General features: G+C 35.7%; 1 protein-coding gene across 8 annotated transcripts in view; it reads right to left on the bottom strand.

The window, feature by feature from the left end:
* Window positions 1-15,188, bottom strand: part of RAPGEF2 (Rap guanine nucleotide exchange factor 2) — a 182,211-nt gene that overhangs the window by 13,839 nt on the left and 153,184 nt on the right. For 7 of the 8 annotated variants that reach the window (XM_079307523.1, XM_079307524.1, XM_079307520.1 and 4 more), the window contains 8 exons: window positions 13,382-13,628; window positions 8,735-8,892; window positions 4,590-4,830; window positions 3,978-4,361; window positions 2,318-2,529; window positions 2,114-2,237; window positions 1,474-1,497; window positions 219-442 (listed from right to left, as the gene is read on the bottom strand). In XM_079307523.1, coding sequence (XP_079163649.1) covers window positions 219-442; window positions 1,474-1,497; window positions 2,114-2,237; window positions 2,318-2,529; window positions 3,978-4,361; window positions 4,590-4,830; window positions 8,735-8,892; window positions 13,382-13,628 — 1,614 coding nt within the window. The remainder of the gene's footprint in view (window positions 1-218; window positions 443-1,473; window positions 1,498-2,113; window positions 2,238-2,317; window positions 2,530-3,977; window positions 4,362-4,589; window positions 4,831-8,734; window positions 8,893-13,381; window positions 13,629-15,188) is intronic. The other variant, XM_079307521.1, reaches the window with a different exon arrangement.

A 15,188-nucleotide genomic window follows, 5' to 3' on the forward strand; every position in this document is an offset into this window, starting at 1 on the left:
ATCCTAAAGCCTTATCACCTGTATAAATACTGTATCTCTATCCTGTTAATCCACAAGATTATTCCCTTAGAATTCATAGACATTTAGTACTTGAAAATGACTATACAAATAATTTTCTACTTCATTGTCTAGTTACTGTACCCCATTGATTCACTGGACTAGAAACAGAGTTATGTTTAACAGTTTTCTTGAAATCCCCAACAAATGACAATGCTCACATGTGTTTGTGGCTGGCTCACACTGCAGAGAAAGTATCTGAAGGCTCTCTTCATCCATTTCCAGGTCCAAGTTTGAGAGATACTGCTTTACTTTCCGTGCCATCTGAGCATCTTCATAGAGCTTTTTAGCATTAAGAAAGGAGCTGCGACGGACCCGCTTTTTATGCCCCCCTGCTTGTGCAACATCCAGCACAGCTGCATTGGCACTGCCCTGGCTGAGAGACCTGGAGTGAAGGAGAGCAGGAGGGGGAAGAAAGAGAGCAAAGGTATGACTTAGTCCAACATGGTGTCATCCAATAAACATGAAACATGCAAGAGATTGCATGAAGGTCAGTCTACGGTCAAAGCTTACATGCCTCATTCCAGTAAGTCAAACAGCTATAACAGATAGAAGGATGAGGGCCAGGAAATATTTTTTCTTGGTTAAAAGCGCTATTTTAATGGCACAGATATTTTAACCTATTTTGGTCCAGCTAGGCAATAACACTTCACATGTCTAGAAAAGCATACAAGGTAGCTCTTTCACATAAGCCATCTACTGAGAGGACTGGAGCATTAGGAAAAGCTCATGCAGTAAAGCAGTGCTGACAGAAGACTATAGTTGAGGTTCAAATACATATAAAGGAGGCATTTTGAAAGCCCTCTGTGTTTCAAATCAGACTGTATACAGAATACACATCTCAATTTTACAGAATAGAACTTCTTCATAACTTGCAAGACTGAGGAGAATTTTGTTAAGTAAAATGATCAAATAGCTCATGATGAAATAAATGTCATGCACATTTCAATGTATGTATATCTACATGAACGCTATGCATTGGTGCTGAATTGTTAAGGTAAAAATGATTGCTAATTGTAATATGAAAGCAAGTTAGTCAAGCAGATACTGTAAGTTTTAACTTTTGATTGTGATAATTGTTTAACAGGTATAAGGAAATTAACAGCTATTTTCAGCTGTTGCAACCTTATCATTTTGTAAAATCTCTTTGACCAAAAGTATCTTCCTTCAGCAACCTAAACTGGAGGTGGGAAAGAACACTCCACTTATATCTATGACCACTTAAAAATAATTTACAACTTCAGTGTTTTAATCTCAAATCAAAAGCACTCCTACATTAAAATGTATTGTCAGTAAAAAATGGTTAACAAAAGAAAAAAATGTCAAAGCACCAGAAAATTAAAGATAGCAAGTAGGAAAAAATGCAAATGATAAAGGAAGAATGAATGTGCATGTGTGTTGTCTCCAATCACTTACCCCAAACTCCTCCATTTCTTCTTCCTGCAAGTGAGAGCCAGGAAGAATAAAGCATGGGTTTAAGAAGAGACAGAGAAAGATCACAAGCTCAGAGAGAAAAAGACCAGACCTCAGGACAAGCAGTTCTGGAAGCCCACAAACATTATAAAGAGCCTTACTCAAGCATACAATCAGATATTACAAACCCTTCTAGCTCAAAGTAAGAAAAATAGTATGCAAAAATCTTGTAAAATATGAAGCCAAAGAGCATTCACTCCATGTTTTCTAACACAAGTAGCTGACACTGCTTCAGATACATTACCACTTCAACTAAATCAAAATTATAAGGCTGACACTTGTCAATATTTCAAACAGACTAATAGATATATTCTCAAACCAGTTTCTTTTTCTCTCCCTCCCACTGATAGAATCTCATTTTTATGAAGTAATCATCAACTACAGAATAGTAAGAAACATTTTAGAATGTATCAGTAACCACAAAATGTAATGGTTTCTCCAGTTTTAGATCATCACATCATGCTGGTCCATTGCTAACACAAAAAATTCATACTGCACCAATAGAAGGGGCATATAAAAGTGCCTCTTGCTGCCACCTAGCCTTCTCCCATCTGGGGAAAGCTCTGCCTGGTACAACACTTACCTGGTTCTGAACATGAGAGCAGGATCCATGTTCACGGACGCCATGCGACCGACATGGCGTATCTCCTTCGCAATCATCCGCAGCTTCTCAAAATTCACCAGGCCCTCCACTTTAGAATCATTTCCTACAACCAACAACACCAGTGATTAGGCAGGAAAGCTACTTTTCCTTAGCTAGTAAAAGATTATTTACTTCTGCCTTTACCTTCATGAAGGAATGTAAGGTCTTTTTTGATGACAGGAAACAGGGGGATGATAGGGGGCTGTAGGTTTTGGCTGTTAAGGACATTACGATATTTTGCCATATTTCTAGATGGATCAAACAGGTCTTGCAGATCTTGAAACAGTTTTTCATACTTGCTTGGAAGCTTTTCCCAAGTAGTTCGGAGCCTTGCAACGGGTGCCAAATTCAGGCCACTTGAAACAAAAGAAGTGCATAACAAATATTTAACAACTTCCTATTGCCAGCATTTACTACAGAATACATGTATCACTAAAGATCATTCTTATAAAAGCCATAAAAACTGAAGATATCTACATGATGCAACATGAACAGAAAAAAGCTACACCTGGATGAGTAATTAAACCTTACAGAGAGTATGTATTTATTGCTTTAGAACAGTGTCTGAGTTCGAGGCGACTATCATAATCTAAGTACTTCACAATTACCACTTACTTCCAGATTAACAAACCGGCAGAAAAAAAACATCTTCCACCAACATGATGATGTTCAGGTGGTGACAGCACAGCTTCTTCTGCAATAATCCATTTGACTTTGTTCTTTCAGGATGAAATTTTGTAACACTCTGTGTACCTGAGGTTATTCTTGAGCTGTAGCTACTGCAAACCCCCTTTTTCCCTTGTAGTGACATTGACTTGTCTTGCTGTTAATTTCTACCTGGTGGGAAAGTCCGATACCTAGAATCTTTCCTTCAAGTTTTTCCTAGCAGACAGGCTGCTTTTATTTCTCATTGAGACTGGCTGAACAAAATCTCAGTATTTTCATGTCTCAGAGATGCTGATAATCAGCATGGATCCTTGACTTGACTTTTGAACTCGCTCTGTTTGCTAAATAGTATTCAAACCTACTCATCTTCAGGAAAAGCATCACATTCTGTTGACTGAATGTCAAGATAATGAAAACAAGAGCTTGTGTCAAAGACAGTGATAACACTGTCAGTTTACTGAAACTTACTTGAGTTTTTTCATAAGAGACAATATAGCAGAATTGTTTGATTTTCTTTGGGTTTTAAAAAATGTGTATAAACATAGACATTAGAGTTTTCTCTCTTCTTTCTCATTCCAAAATTAAGAATGGTGTTCTGAGATTTTTCAGTGCATTTTAAAATTCTTATTAAAAGATCTTTGTTTACAGACTGCCTATGGTATCACAGACTATTAGTGATTATTATCACAGTTCCTTGCAAGAAATTGTTGATACAAAGAAAACCAAAGGCAACATATCATGGCTGAATAAATTTAAGATACTGGGCAGTATGAATAAAAATGAGCTGCTCTGGGGAAATGAATCCAATAATTTGCAATAATTGTGTGGTTTTCTTGTATATACTGTTGTTTCTTCTGGTCTTTGTCTTTAAACAAGTGTATTTGTTTCTCTAGTGCCATGTTGACATTGCCACACTATCTTGAGCAGTAACTACCTAACAATAGCATTTCAAATATTTCAGCAAATGTTTCAGATTACAGAAAGTTTCAAATACAGAAAATGTCCTCCTTAGCAGATTGCCAAGTGTTGATGTTAGCAGTATAAACTGGTTTACTCTGTTAAGTACTTTTTTTTTTTTAAACTAACATAAGTAAGACATTACTTTTTACTTAGAAGTAAAATTCTTAGTGGGCAATACCTAATGATGGCAAACATCGAGTTGAAGTTCTTGCATTCTCTGCAGTGTAGCGCTATCTTAATGAAATGCTTAATGATCTTCATCCTTTTCAGCTGGTTGGTTTCTCTTAGAATCTCAGAAGCCACCCAGAATGTTTCTTGATTTATCACTTCTTCAAACCTTTTTAGATTAGTGCAACCTGTTTTTGATTTGAGTTTAAACAAGTCATCTATGTATTCCGTGGGTTCGATATTACGGAACAGCTCAAAGTTTCTCATGGAGAGTTGGGTAGCGACCTCAACAGTACTGAGCTGTAGTAGGGAAATTTGGCTTTCCCTTAGTAATTCTTGAGCATCTTCATCTGAACAAAGAGTTTCTGTTTCCATATTGTTCTTCAGGTAATACCTGTAAAAACAAAATTTAAAAAAAGACACTAGATAAAATAAAGCTGATTAGTGCTGAGAGTTACAGCAATGATCCAATTGGAATCTGAGAATAAAAATGAACTTCACCAGAGATGTTGCATAAGCAGCAATGTGTTGCAAAGAAACAGAACATTAAATAATTAAGTAACACTCCTTTAACAAGATTACTAAAATGGCATCATCAGCTTTAGCTCAGTCTCCATCTTACCTGCCACTCAGCTGTATCCTGTCAGCAAGCTTGGAGAGCTGGTCAGGAAGCCTCCTTTGTTTGATGACACCCTCAGGTGTGACAGAGACTTCGCATAGTGAATAGGCATCCGGGGTTGCAGTCAGAGCAAATTCCCTGATGGCCTGGATGACCACTTCCTTTGCTGTTGTGTCCTTGCTGATCATTATGTAGCGACTTTGCTGGTCTGCCTTGAAAACACGCAGAACTTGGTCTGGTAAGTCTGGAAAAAAATTACAAGCAAGTTATGCAATTTAGGAAGCAAAGAAAAACTTAATGGTATAAGAATGAGCAAGTCACATTGAGCTTAATTATTAATGTCACCAGTTTTTATTTCAGCAAAAGTCCTGATGAAAAGCTAGGCTCTTACTAATAAAGAATATCTTCTATTAACATCCTAGTTAAAAAAGCTAGTTCTAATAACATCCAGGAAAATAAGCTAGTTAGGCTATAAATGGAGCAAGCCACAAAAGTATGTTAATATTTTCAAAGTTTGGACAGACTAATGAGCATGAATGTATTGAAATCCACACCCACTGACCAATTGAATTTTTGTAGTTATCACTATATTATTAGAAAAAAAAGATTAATTAAATTATACAGGTATCCATCACTGGGGTTTTTAACCTCATGTATTTTTAACTGGCAAGTATTACAATTAATTTAATTTCTTCCCTTTGTTAGAAATAAGCTTTTCTAGTTTTGTGAGGCATGACATCTACTCGTTTTTCTTTAATATATTTCTTCTTAAAAATAATTAATTTTTTAGATCAAAGAGGTCATATGAGCAATAAAATATATAGTAATAATAGAAAGCCTTCTAAATGAACGCTTCTGAAATGAGTATCATGAAAAAATACCAAAAAAGCAACTTCCAAACGAAAATATTCACTTTGGACCAACTAGAGGTTTTTTTGACAAGACCCGAATGTGCATAATATGTGTTCAAGTCATTATAGAAAGATCTATGCAGCAGCAGAAATCTTGTGACTAACAGAACTTAACACCTCCCCACTGCTCTCTCACATGTTTCCAAAATAATAATTTGGAAAGCATTAAGATGAATCTCTATGATACGAGTTCATTTACATGCCACAAAGGCTTTTTACACTGAAATATATTATTTTTACAACTTTCATGCAACTAAGCCTGTAACTTTTAAACTCACAGTAGTTTTTTGCAGCTTGAGAAACACTAATACCAGAACACACTGAACTTCTGATTGCATCATCAGTTATATGTAAAGGATATCATTACAGGACAGCTTTCAGCCTTTCCAAAGCATTTGAGTCAAATGTACAAATACTTCATAACAAGCAGGCCAATTCTGCCTTTTACCACCAACTCTACACCAACCCATCTTCCTTCAGCAGTTAGTTGAAGAGGAATACAGAGCAGAATATTTTCTGAAATACTTTCTACATTTTTTGTCATCTGGAAGAAAGGACATGCCAAAGACACAGCCTTTTGGAGATGTTTTTAAAAATCAGATCCTTCTCTAGATCTTGCTGCCTCTTGCTGTTATAGAAATACTTGCCAAAGAAATGCTGTGAAGCTGAGAAGCTACTGTAAACAATACCAGGGTGAGAAATTGTTTAACAGTCCCTAGAAATAAAGTGTTTTGTGCAACAAGAAAATAACCTGCTCTGCTGGGCCACTGAAGTGGATATGAAGAAATGCAGAGGACAGCAAACAGAGGAGTACCATCTTTGCACTGCATTTTACCACCCAATTTCTCAGGCTGCCACCTATCAGAGCTGGGAGCAATAGCTCTACATAGAATACACAGACGTCTGCCAGCAATTGAAATGATTACAGCTATAGCAATGGTAGCAAGTAATTCAGCCCAATAATTTTTAAATAAAACACTTGAAGAGAATTGTAATCACCTCCCTTCACTGGTTTTCAAAAAGGGAAACTGGAGTGGCAGGCTGAAGAATGCAATGCTGTATGATAGGAATCTATTCCCTTAGAAAGACTGTGAGGGGAAAGAAAAAATACCAGTGACTGGCAGTTCATCATTACTCTATTATTGTGACTTCCAATCAAATAGCAAAGGCAGCACAAGGAAAGAAATCAAAGTGCTATTGAACATTTAAAAATAAACCTTTAAAAGTATATTTGAGACAGCCCAAGCCAATCAGAAGAGAAACTAAAATGACTCCTTGCAGATTTCAAGCTGTTCACACTTTCTCCTCAAAGACTACTCTTCTAAAAAGGAGCAAGTTATTTTATTTTCTATCCTGAGGGATATTTCTCAAAGCCTCAAAGGACAGCTGCTCTACCAATTTCTTTTTCTCCTCCAGTGCATTCAATTTCTTGCAAGTTGCCTTCATTTCTGTCTTTAATTTAGACCAAGGTACAAAAAGGAATTAAAACTGCTGGCTTTAATTTTTTCAAGTTTTGGAATATATAGGGACATAATTCAACTCTTCTATATACAATGCATCCATCTGTAAAGTCCTTAAAGTATATGTTTTTCATTTCAAGCCCCTTTTCCTTCATTTCCACACAGGAAAAGACTTTTGCCTGGGAATTACTTTAAAAATATTCCCTGTTCATTCAGGCAAATTTTAAGAAAAAAAATTAAAATAAATAGAAAACACCCACCTTTTTTTTTTTTTTAATGAGGAAGAAATACATTTTCTACAAAGACATGGAAAAACTGTTAAAACACTGGAGCCATAGTATTACATCATATTGATTCTTCTTTCCTCAATGCAAAATGCAAACAGTTGAACCTTATTCATTTATTAAGCTTCTCTGAACTCCATCTGTAATTGAAAGGTCTTTAGGCCTGCAATGGCTTTCCTTCTCATGGAAGTTTGAGTTCCATGAGACAGCAATGCCCACAGCTCTGGAAGTTGGCCACTGGCTGCACTTGGCACTAAGAGCACTCTAATTACCTAGAACTGTCTGGTCTAGGTAAGTGGCAAGCTAGAGAATGCCATTAATGGAAAAAGTCCTGATGAAAAGCTAGGCTCTTACTGATAAAGAATAGCTTCAAGGTGTTGGACACTAGTCATTAGATAAAATGCAAAAAAAATTCACCTTCCAGGTTTCTCAAGATCCATCTTAGACACTGAAGCAAAAATTAAACCACCCCCTTGCAAACTCCTCTAGCCCTAAAACACCTGAGATGAAGTAAGTAATGCACAATATCACAGTTTCAAGCATGATGATTGCACCAACTTGGCCAGTGTGTAGGCTGATATTTAAGCACCATCCCTTTAGCTAATCCTTTAGTGAATGTTTGAAATCCCTGAGTCTTAAGAGGGCACTGAATTTTTACTTCTACTTTTGAGTAATTCTATAAAGATTAGGCTAAAATAACCAAGTGTCTGCAGAGCTACCATCACCATATCCTGCTCCAGAAGCCATATTTTAATAGCAAAGATTTGGATACTTAACTCAGGAAACTTTCCCCATTAAGAACCTTCCTGCAGCCAGATAAGAGCCCAAATCCCAACCCTACCAGGAGTTTCAGCTAAACTGCTCTTATAAGATAAGGCTCTCAACTTTCTCATGCTCTCCCCCTGTTTCTCCCTCGCTCACCCCTGTGCTTTGATCCTCTCTAAATGTGTTCATTTTTTATCTATTTCAGAAAGGGATTTTTATATTCAAAGAATCTGGCATACAGCTGTAGGGCAGGGTGACTAACAAGAAACTTTGAAACTCTGTTCCTTAGAAATGTAGTACAAATTAAGTAAGTCTGTTCAGGAAAAGACTGAAATGCACATTTTGTGTCCCACTCCAATGTCCTTTCCCTTTACTATAAGCTAATGATCTACTATGCTATTTGAAAACATTTCAGTCTTGTTAACAATGACCCATGAATGCAAATGATGAAATACCAAGCAAAACAGGTTTTTACTGATGAAGAATATTCAATCAGTAAAAATCACTTTGTACACAGCATACATGAAAAACAGGCATGTATTATATGTGGGTAAAATATATTGTAGCAGATGTAATAAATCTTAACACATGAATATATGACTAATTTATGTGTGACAGCAAACAATTAATAAAAACTCACCTCTTCAGACTACAAATTCACACAAAAAAACTTGAAATATGAAAGGAAATCAAAAGGTCAAGAACAACAACAACAAAAGATTCCTTACCTGGAGTAGTATTGAAGTCTAAGATGCGGTGATGAGACTGCAGCAGGTCAGGGTTACTGGATGACAGGGTTCCACTGACCGGTAAAGCAGGAGGAATGTGCTTTGTTTGCCTCAGTCCCACAATGCTGTCATCCTGAGACTGGCCAATTCCAATGTCACTGCATCCAGAAAGAAATAAAATCAGGACTGACAGACATTCAGAGCTTAGCTACACTAGAGGGGTTCAGTGATGTCTCTATTGTCACATTTTCATACTTTCAATTGTTAATACAGCAATTGCTACTTAGAAGTCAAAGTTCTCTAGACAATGGGACTTGCTTTGTCAATAGCCCACTCAGAGTGACTCATTTGGTTGCTCACAGTGCCAGAAAATCCTCACCACTAAGTTCTGAGGAGTTGCTAGGCTCCTTCTTTTTCTTTAATTATTTTGGCCAAGATGTTCATTGAGAAGGTGGTACACACCTCATCATTCTTGCACCATTCCATGACCCAAACTTTGAGTAATACTGCTATCCCTTAAGTGCTGCTTTCAGGCCTGGACTTCAGAGATTTTTTTGCCCCATCACAGACAGGATTTGCAACTATATTTGTGATGCATTGTAGCCATACTATAAAAGATCTTTCAACACATGGATAAGAGAGGATCATTTGGTTTTTCCACCCTGTATCACTTCTCTGAGTTTCTCTTCATTCAATGTGACTGAAGTGATACCAGGTAAGGCTAAGCTAAACAGCCCTACTTGGGTGCTGTAAGTATCCTCTCCAAAGTACCTGACAGCTGTAAAAAAAGTATTCTGTGATAAAGGTGAAGGGTTTTGTCCATTACATGGTGTAAGGCAGGATCCCATAGGAGGCCAGTTGTACTAGATTGATCAGAGACACATTATTATATGTATACATATATATATATGTACACATACATTATGTGTATATTATTATATGCATTATTATATTATATATTATAATAATATCATATTATAGTAGGCATTTATTTACTTATTGCTTTTGAGTTCATAATAAAATGAGGCAGAACACCAGCCACAAGATGTAGAGCTGAAGACAGTCATTGAAATTTTCTCTAGATACACAGATCAAGACTCTTAATAAAATACTTAGAAGGTGTAAAATGCTGAATAGCAGTCATTATAGAAAGTGAAAAGCATTAAAAATGCAGCAAGTATAAGCCAGGCCTTTCTAAAAGCCAAGCACATCTAAATCTGTATCTACACACTTAAATAATGCATAAACCAGAATTTAGACTTCATTGCAAATGTTACAACTAAGTCAAGTAAACTAAATGATGCAACACAAATGACCACTTGTACTCTAATGTTGGGCATTTAAGCCTTTGTCTTAGTGCTCTATCCATCCTCAGAAAACCTAAACAGAAGTAATAAGAGGCTAGATAATTACTCTGGTAGCTGTTACAGCACCAATGTCCTTTTGTGCTTACCAATGAATAACTCTATACAGTACACTCTTGTACCACTTCTTTAAGTGCTATGAATTGAACTGTAGTCTGGAAAGCTAGAACAGTATCTGAGTATTAAAGACACATTTTAAATGATATGGACACAACTGCTTTTGAGAAGGCAATGTATCTCTCTTTGTTGTGTTTGGGTTTTCTCATTGTTTTGCTTTTAAAAAACAAGGTAACTGTATTACCAAACACTTTTCTGAAGTGTAAACCTCAAGCCATGAGAGTGACAAACACTCAAGTCCACCAAAAAAAGTTAAGATTTTCTCTTAATCAGAAATTATGGTGAATCTGAACATTTTCATTTTTGTACTTTCATGTCAAGCACAAAATACTGTGACAAGCAGTGATGACCTACTCAGCACACAGCACCTTTATGCTAAGCCACAAGCAAATGAGTCTTTCACTACAACCAAAATAATTGCCAGCAATCAATATCATGTCTTTCAAGTAGGAATCACTCCACATTAAAAAAGAGAAACAAAAACCCCTGCAGCCCTTGTACTTCAAGATGCCTTCTAAACTACTATATAAAAGATAAGTGTGCCAACAGCAGTATTTTCTCTAAATTCAGATCAAATGTGTGAATCTTTTATTAACAGTTTCACTTGCATTATGCATTCCATTTGCAGTTTGCCAGTTTTATATAATCTTGTACCTATCCTGTGCATCATGACCGAAGCAGCTTCAGGAAAGTGGATCAACTTTGAAAATGTTAGATTTAAAAGCAAAAAAGCATCTAAAATTGTGCTCAAGTTTAAGTATTCATATAAGAAATTAGAAATCATTTACCTTACACTCAGTCTATTCTTTTTTAAAAACTTAGAATTGGAGGGAGCTCTAACTTATGCAAACAAGTCATGAACCCTAGAAATATCAGATAAAAAGAGCAACACTAAAAAAATCCAGGTCCCACGAAAAATTATTGTTTTGTAAAATAGTTTGGGTTTTTTGTATATATATATTAAATATAAATATTTAATAATATAAATAAATATTTATTGTATTGTAAAATATTTTGTTATGCCAATGAAAGGAGATTGTGATTTTAAGGAAAGAGCATTTCTATTGATTTCTGTATGCACCTGCCATGTAAGGAGATAGCACATTATCTAAGAAATAACTTTCCTGCTGAATGACAAATGGGATAATGCAATGACAGAAGTATCTGAATGCTTCTTCCCTCAAAACACAAAGTCCCGTGCATGCCACTGCAGGGCTGCAGAGAAGAGAGACAGGGGCTGCTGTTTTGTCTGGGATGCTACATTATGGACCAGGCAGAACTTCACTGAAAAGGGAGGTGGGGATTGGGTTTAATCCTTTTTTGGACCAACTGAGCCTAGAGACCACAAAACCACTGTGTCAGAAAAGTAAACAAAGAGCTCCAGTGGAGGTTGCACCCAGAACTCTTCAAGAGATGTCTTACACACAGTAAAGATTTCCCCATAGGTGCAGAGGAAATGGTGCTGTTTCCTCAGTTTGGGAAGTTATTTAACCTTATTGGACTAAACAGCAAGACTGAAGGAAGGCATTATCTCCTGCTCAAACTGATCCATCTTTGACACAGATTTAATGTCTCATGAAGCAGACAAGCTCCCTCTAAGAGCGACCTAATTCTAGTTTAAAGATTGGTTTTGTCTGGGTACATCCTTGAGGCACTGGAGCCTTCTGCAGTCCTCACACTCAAAAAACAGTGGACAATTTTCAACTCTTAAGCCAGCTGAGTCATGAAGTCTTTAAATGCCTACTTTAACTAAAGAGTAAATCAGCTTTTTCACCTCTCTTGATTTTCTTATATGAAAAAACATGAGACTAGGTAAAGTCCCTTAATATATGCAACACCAGTAATTAAAAGGAAGAATGACATTTATGCTTCTACACAATAGGGGAAAGAAAAGCACAAACACTAAAGTCTATAGCTACAGATCTCTATGCAGAAAGTGTGCAGACAAAAACAACTGAATGTCAACAAGTTTTGCAGACAAACTGCTATATATAAAACACAAAGTAGAGCTAGAAGAAGAAAATAAAATAGGTCAAATTTTCCTGAATCTTACCCAAAGAGGTCCCTGCATAGAAAAGTGTAAAAATGAAAGAAAATAAACAAGAAAATTTTATGTAAATGCTATGAACCACAGCAACCAATGCAGAAAAACAGACCTAACTATGCACAGTTCATTAGAGAAACAAACATACAAGACCAGTTAAATAAAGGAAAACATGCTAAAGACAAACAACATAAAAAGAGGATTTACAGATTCTTCTGTTATGAAAGGTACTGCCATCAATTTAAGAAACATCCATTATTTAGATACAATTTATATTAATTTAATCATTCTATTACTAATTTAATCATTCTATTACTAGCATTCTATATATAATGTTTCAGAACAGTTTTCAATTAGTAGGTAATATCTAACATTAGTTAAGCAAACTTTTTTAAAGTAATAGCAGGAAAAAAAGTTCTGCATTTTCAGCACAAGTGTCTTTTTTTTTTAAGTTTACATGGAATAGTTTCTTCCTTAGTGGGACACAGGAAAGAAAAATGCACAACTCCACGATTATTTTTCCCCTCATTGATACCATCTGCATTGCCAAGAACCAGGTTCTCATAATGTCATATAAAATTCACTTTTCTATTGTTGCCAGCAATTCTTGGAACTCTATTTCTAAAATGTGTACATAGAATAAAAGCTATCAGATAGCATATTTAGCTTTCATTTAAAAAGTACCAAACCCCACAATTCTATCAAAGAACCCAAGTTAAAATTGTAACCTCAGTCTCCCTTACAACAATACATAGAAATCCTTACAGACCACTGGACTGTGGATACATTGAAATCATAGCTCATACCAACCATTTGCAAGTAACCTGCTTGCAGAATTATTCCAAAATAATTCCAATTAACAGTCCTCTTATAAAAAAACAGGAAATGACAAAGTATTTGTGTCATTACTGTATCTATAGGAAACAAAATACATCCAAATTGATGTAACGAGCTGCACTGTAAGTCTATGTTTGTTCAATATTCAGAACATTTTTTCCTAGGATTTTTTTCATATGTACGCAATATTGGTATTAATAAATAAAAAAGTATATACACAAACTGTAAGTTCATTAGAAATTATAATTTAATGTGGAGGAAATATTTAGGAGGAAATAAACTCACTTGTATGGTTTCTGAGGCAGAATACTGATCCGAGTCTTGTCAAGTATCTTCTTTAACTTATTTCTTCCTCCAACTGTGTTTGCTTTACTTTTCTTATTTACTTTTTCTAATCCTATTACCTGCTCCACATCAACAGCAAGGTCAGGGATGGAATAACGACTTGCCTTTTTAATATCACCAATTTTAGGTAGGTGGGGAGCACCATTTCTCTTCTCTTCTGACAACCGTGTTAAGAGTTCTTTAAAAACTGCACAAGACAGGAAAAGGGAAGGAAGAAAAAGGACAAAAATGTAAAAGAAAGCTCTGTGCACCAGACCAGTTTAATATTAATAATTTTAAAAAAATATCAGGATATTCTGTCAATTCCAGCATTAAATTAACTTCAGTATAAGACTTGGAAAATATTTTTGCTTTTAAAAATGACATTCATTTTCTGTAGTATGAATCAAAAAACCAGTTAATTGGTCCAGCCTAGAAGAGAAATACACAAGTGTCCACACGGTTACATGGATGGTATCAACAGAAGGAATTTGACTTTTCAGCCCAAGGATAAAGGCTTCTGCAGAGTAGCAGCATGTATAATAACATTAGAAAAAGTGAGAAACACAAAATAACATTAGAAACATTAGAAAAAGTGAGACAGAAAAATGCAAATTAGAAGGAAGGTTTAAACCTGCCTTTAAAGAGAGGCAGCAACAAAAACTTTCAGATTGATAAGAAGTTATTATCAACAGGATCAAAAAAATCAGAAGAGGAACAGCAACAGTCATACGGAAAATAAAGCAGGAGACTAGTGAGACACCCTGGATGTTTGACAGGGCTGTTGTATCCCTCTGCCAGAAATACCAAATACATTTGTTTTCACTGAGTCTCCTAGGAAAGAATTATCTCTGAGGCAGAAATATCTGATACATTTCTAAGTTAGTTCTACTGCAACTTTGAGCCTCGGAAAAAAAGCTGATCTATTTAAATAAATCAAACAAAACTGAACCGGAGAGCAAGTCATGTATTCTGAGTGTTAAAGGAACTCTAAATACAAAAATGGAAAAAATCCTCTGATGAGTTCATTTGTAATAAAAAATGGAAGGTGATAATTAAAACTAAGGAACTGCAGAAAAATATAGGAACAAGGGCAATTAACTGTGGATGAGTATTAGGGGCTACGTTTTACTGCTACTTATTAATTTTGTCGGTAATATTCACGAATACCTAGAGGTACAACAAATTACCAGGATACTTCAAGCTTTTGAAGTCACATTTTTTGAAGTTACATTTTGAAGACACAAAAGTGGAGAAGAGTAATCCCAACAATAACTGTTCTGTTGAATAGGACTTGGAGGCTGGAGAGAGAAATTAAGTACAGGTAACATGATGTTGAAAAGAGGAATCTCTCCTTTTGGGATTTGTGGAGGAGGAATTCTGCATGCAATACACAGAAAGTAACTGCTCTGGGACCATACTGTAATCTGATTTCAGTGGAGCCATGAGACAGAAAAAAATTAGAAAAACACAACTTCTGAAGAACGGAAGAAATCAGTTTAACACAGTAAAGAAAAACATGAGATTCAAACACCCAGTGTGAGAAGGATGGTTACAGAATTTATACATAGAGAAACAAGAACATCCAGCTAAATAACCATATGCAGATATATTAAGAATGTCTTAATTATTAGAAACAACTGAAATATTAGAATATGTACTGAAAAGTAAAATTAAAAAAACAATCATCCTCAGGAAACAGATTAATGACTTTTGGAGATAACCTAGGCAAACCAGATCTTCAGCTTGTGCAGTGATATGCTGTGGT

Source organism: Erithacus rubecula (assembly GCF_903797595.1).
Source record: "Erithacus rubecula genome assembly, chromosome: 5".
NCBI classification, from domain to species: Eukaryota; Metazoa; Chordata; class Aves; order Passeriformes; family Muscicapidae; genus Erithacus; species Erithacus rubecula.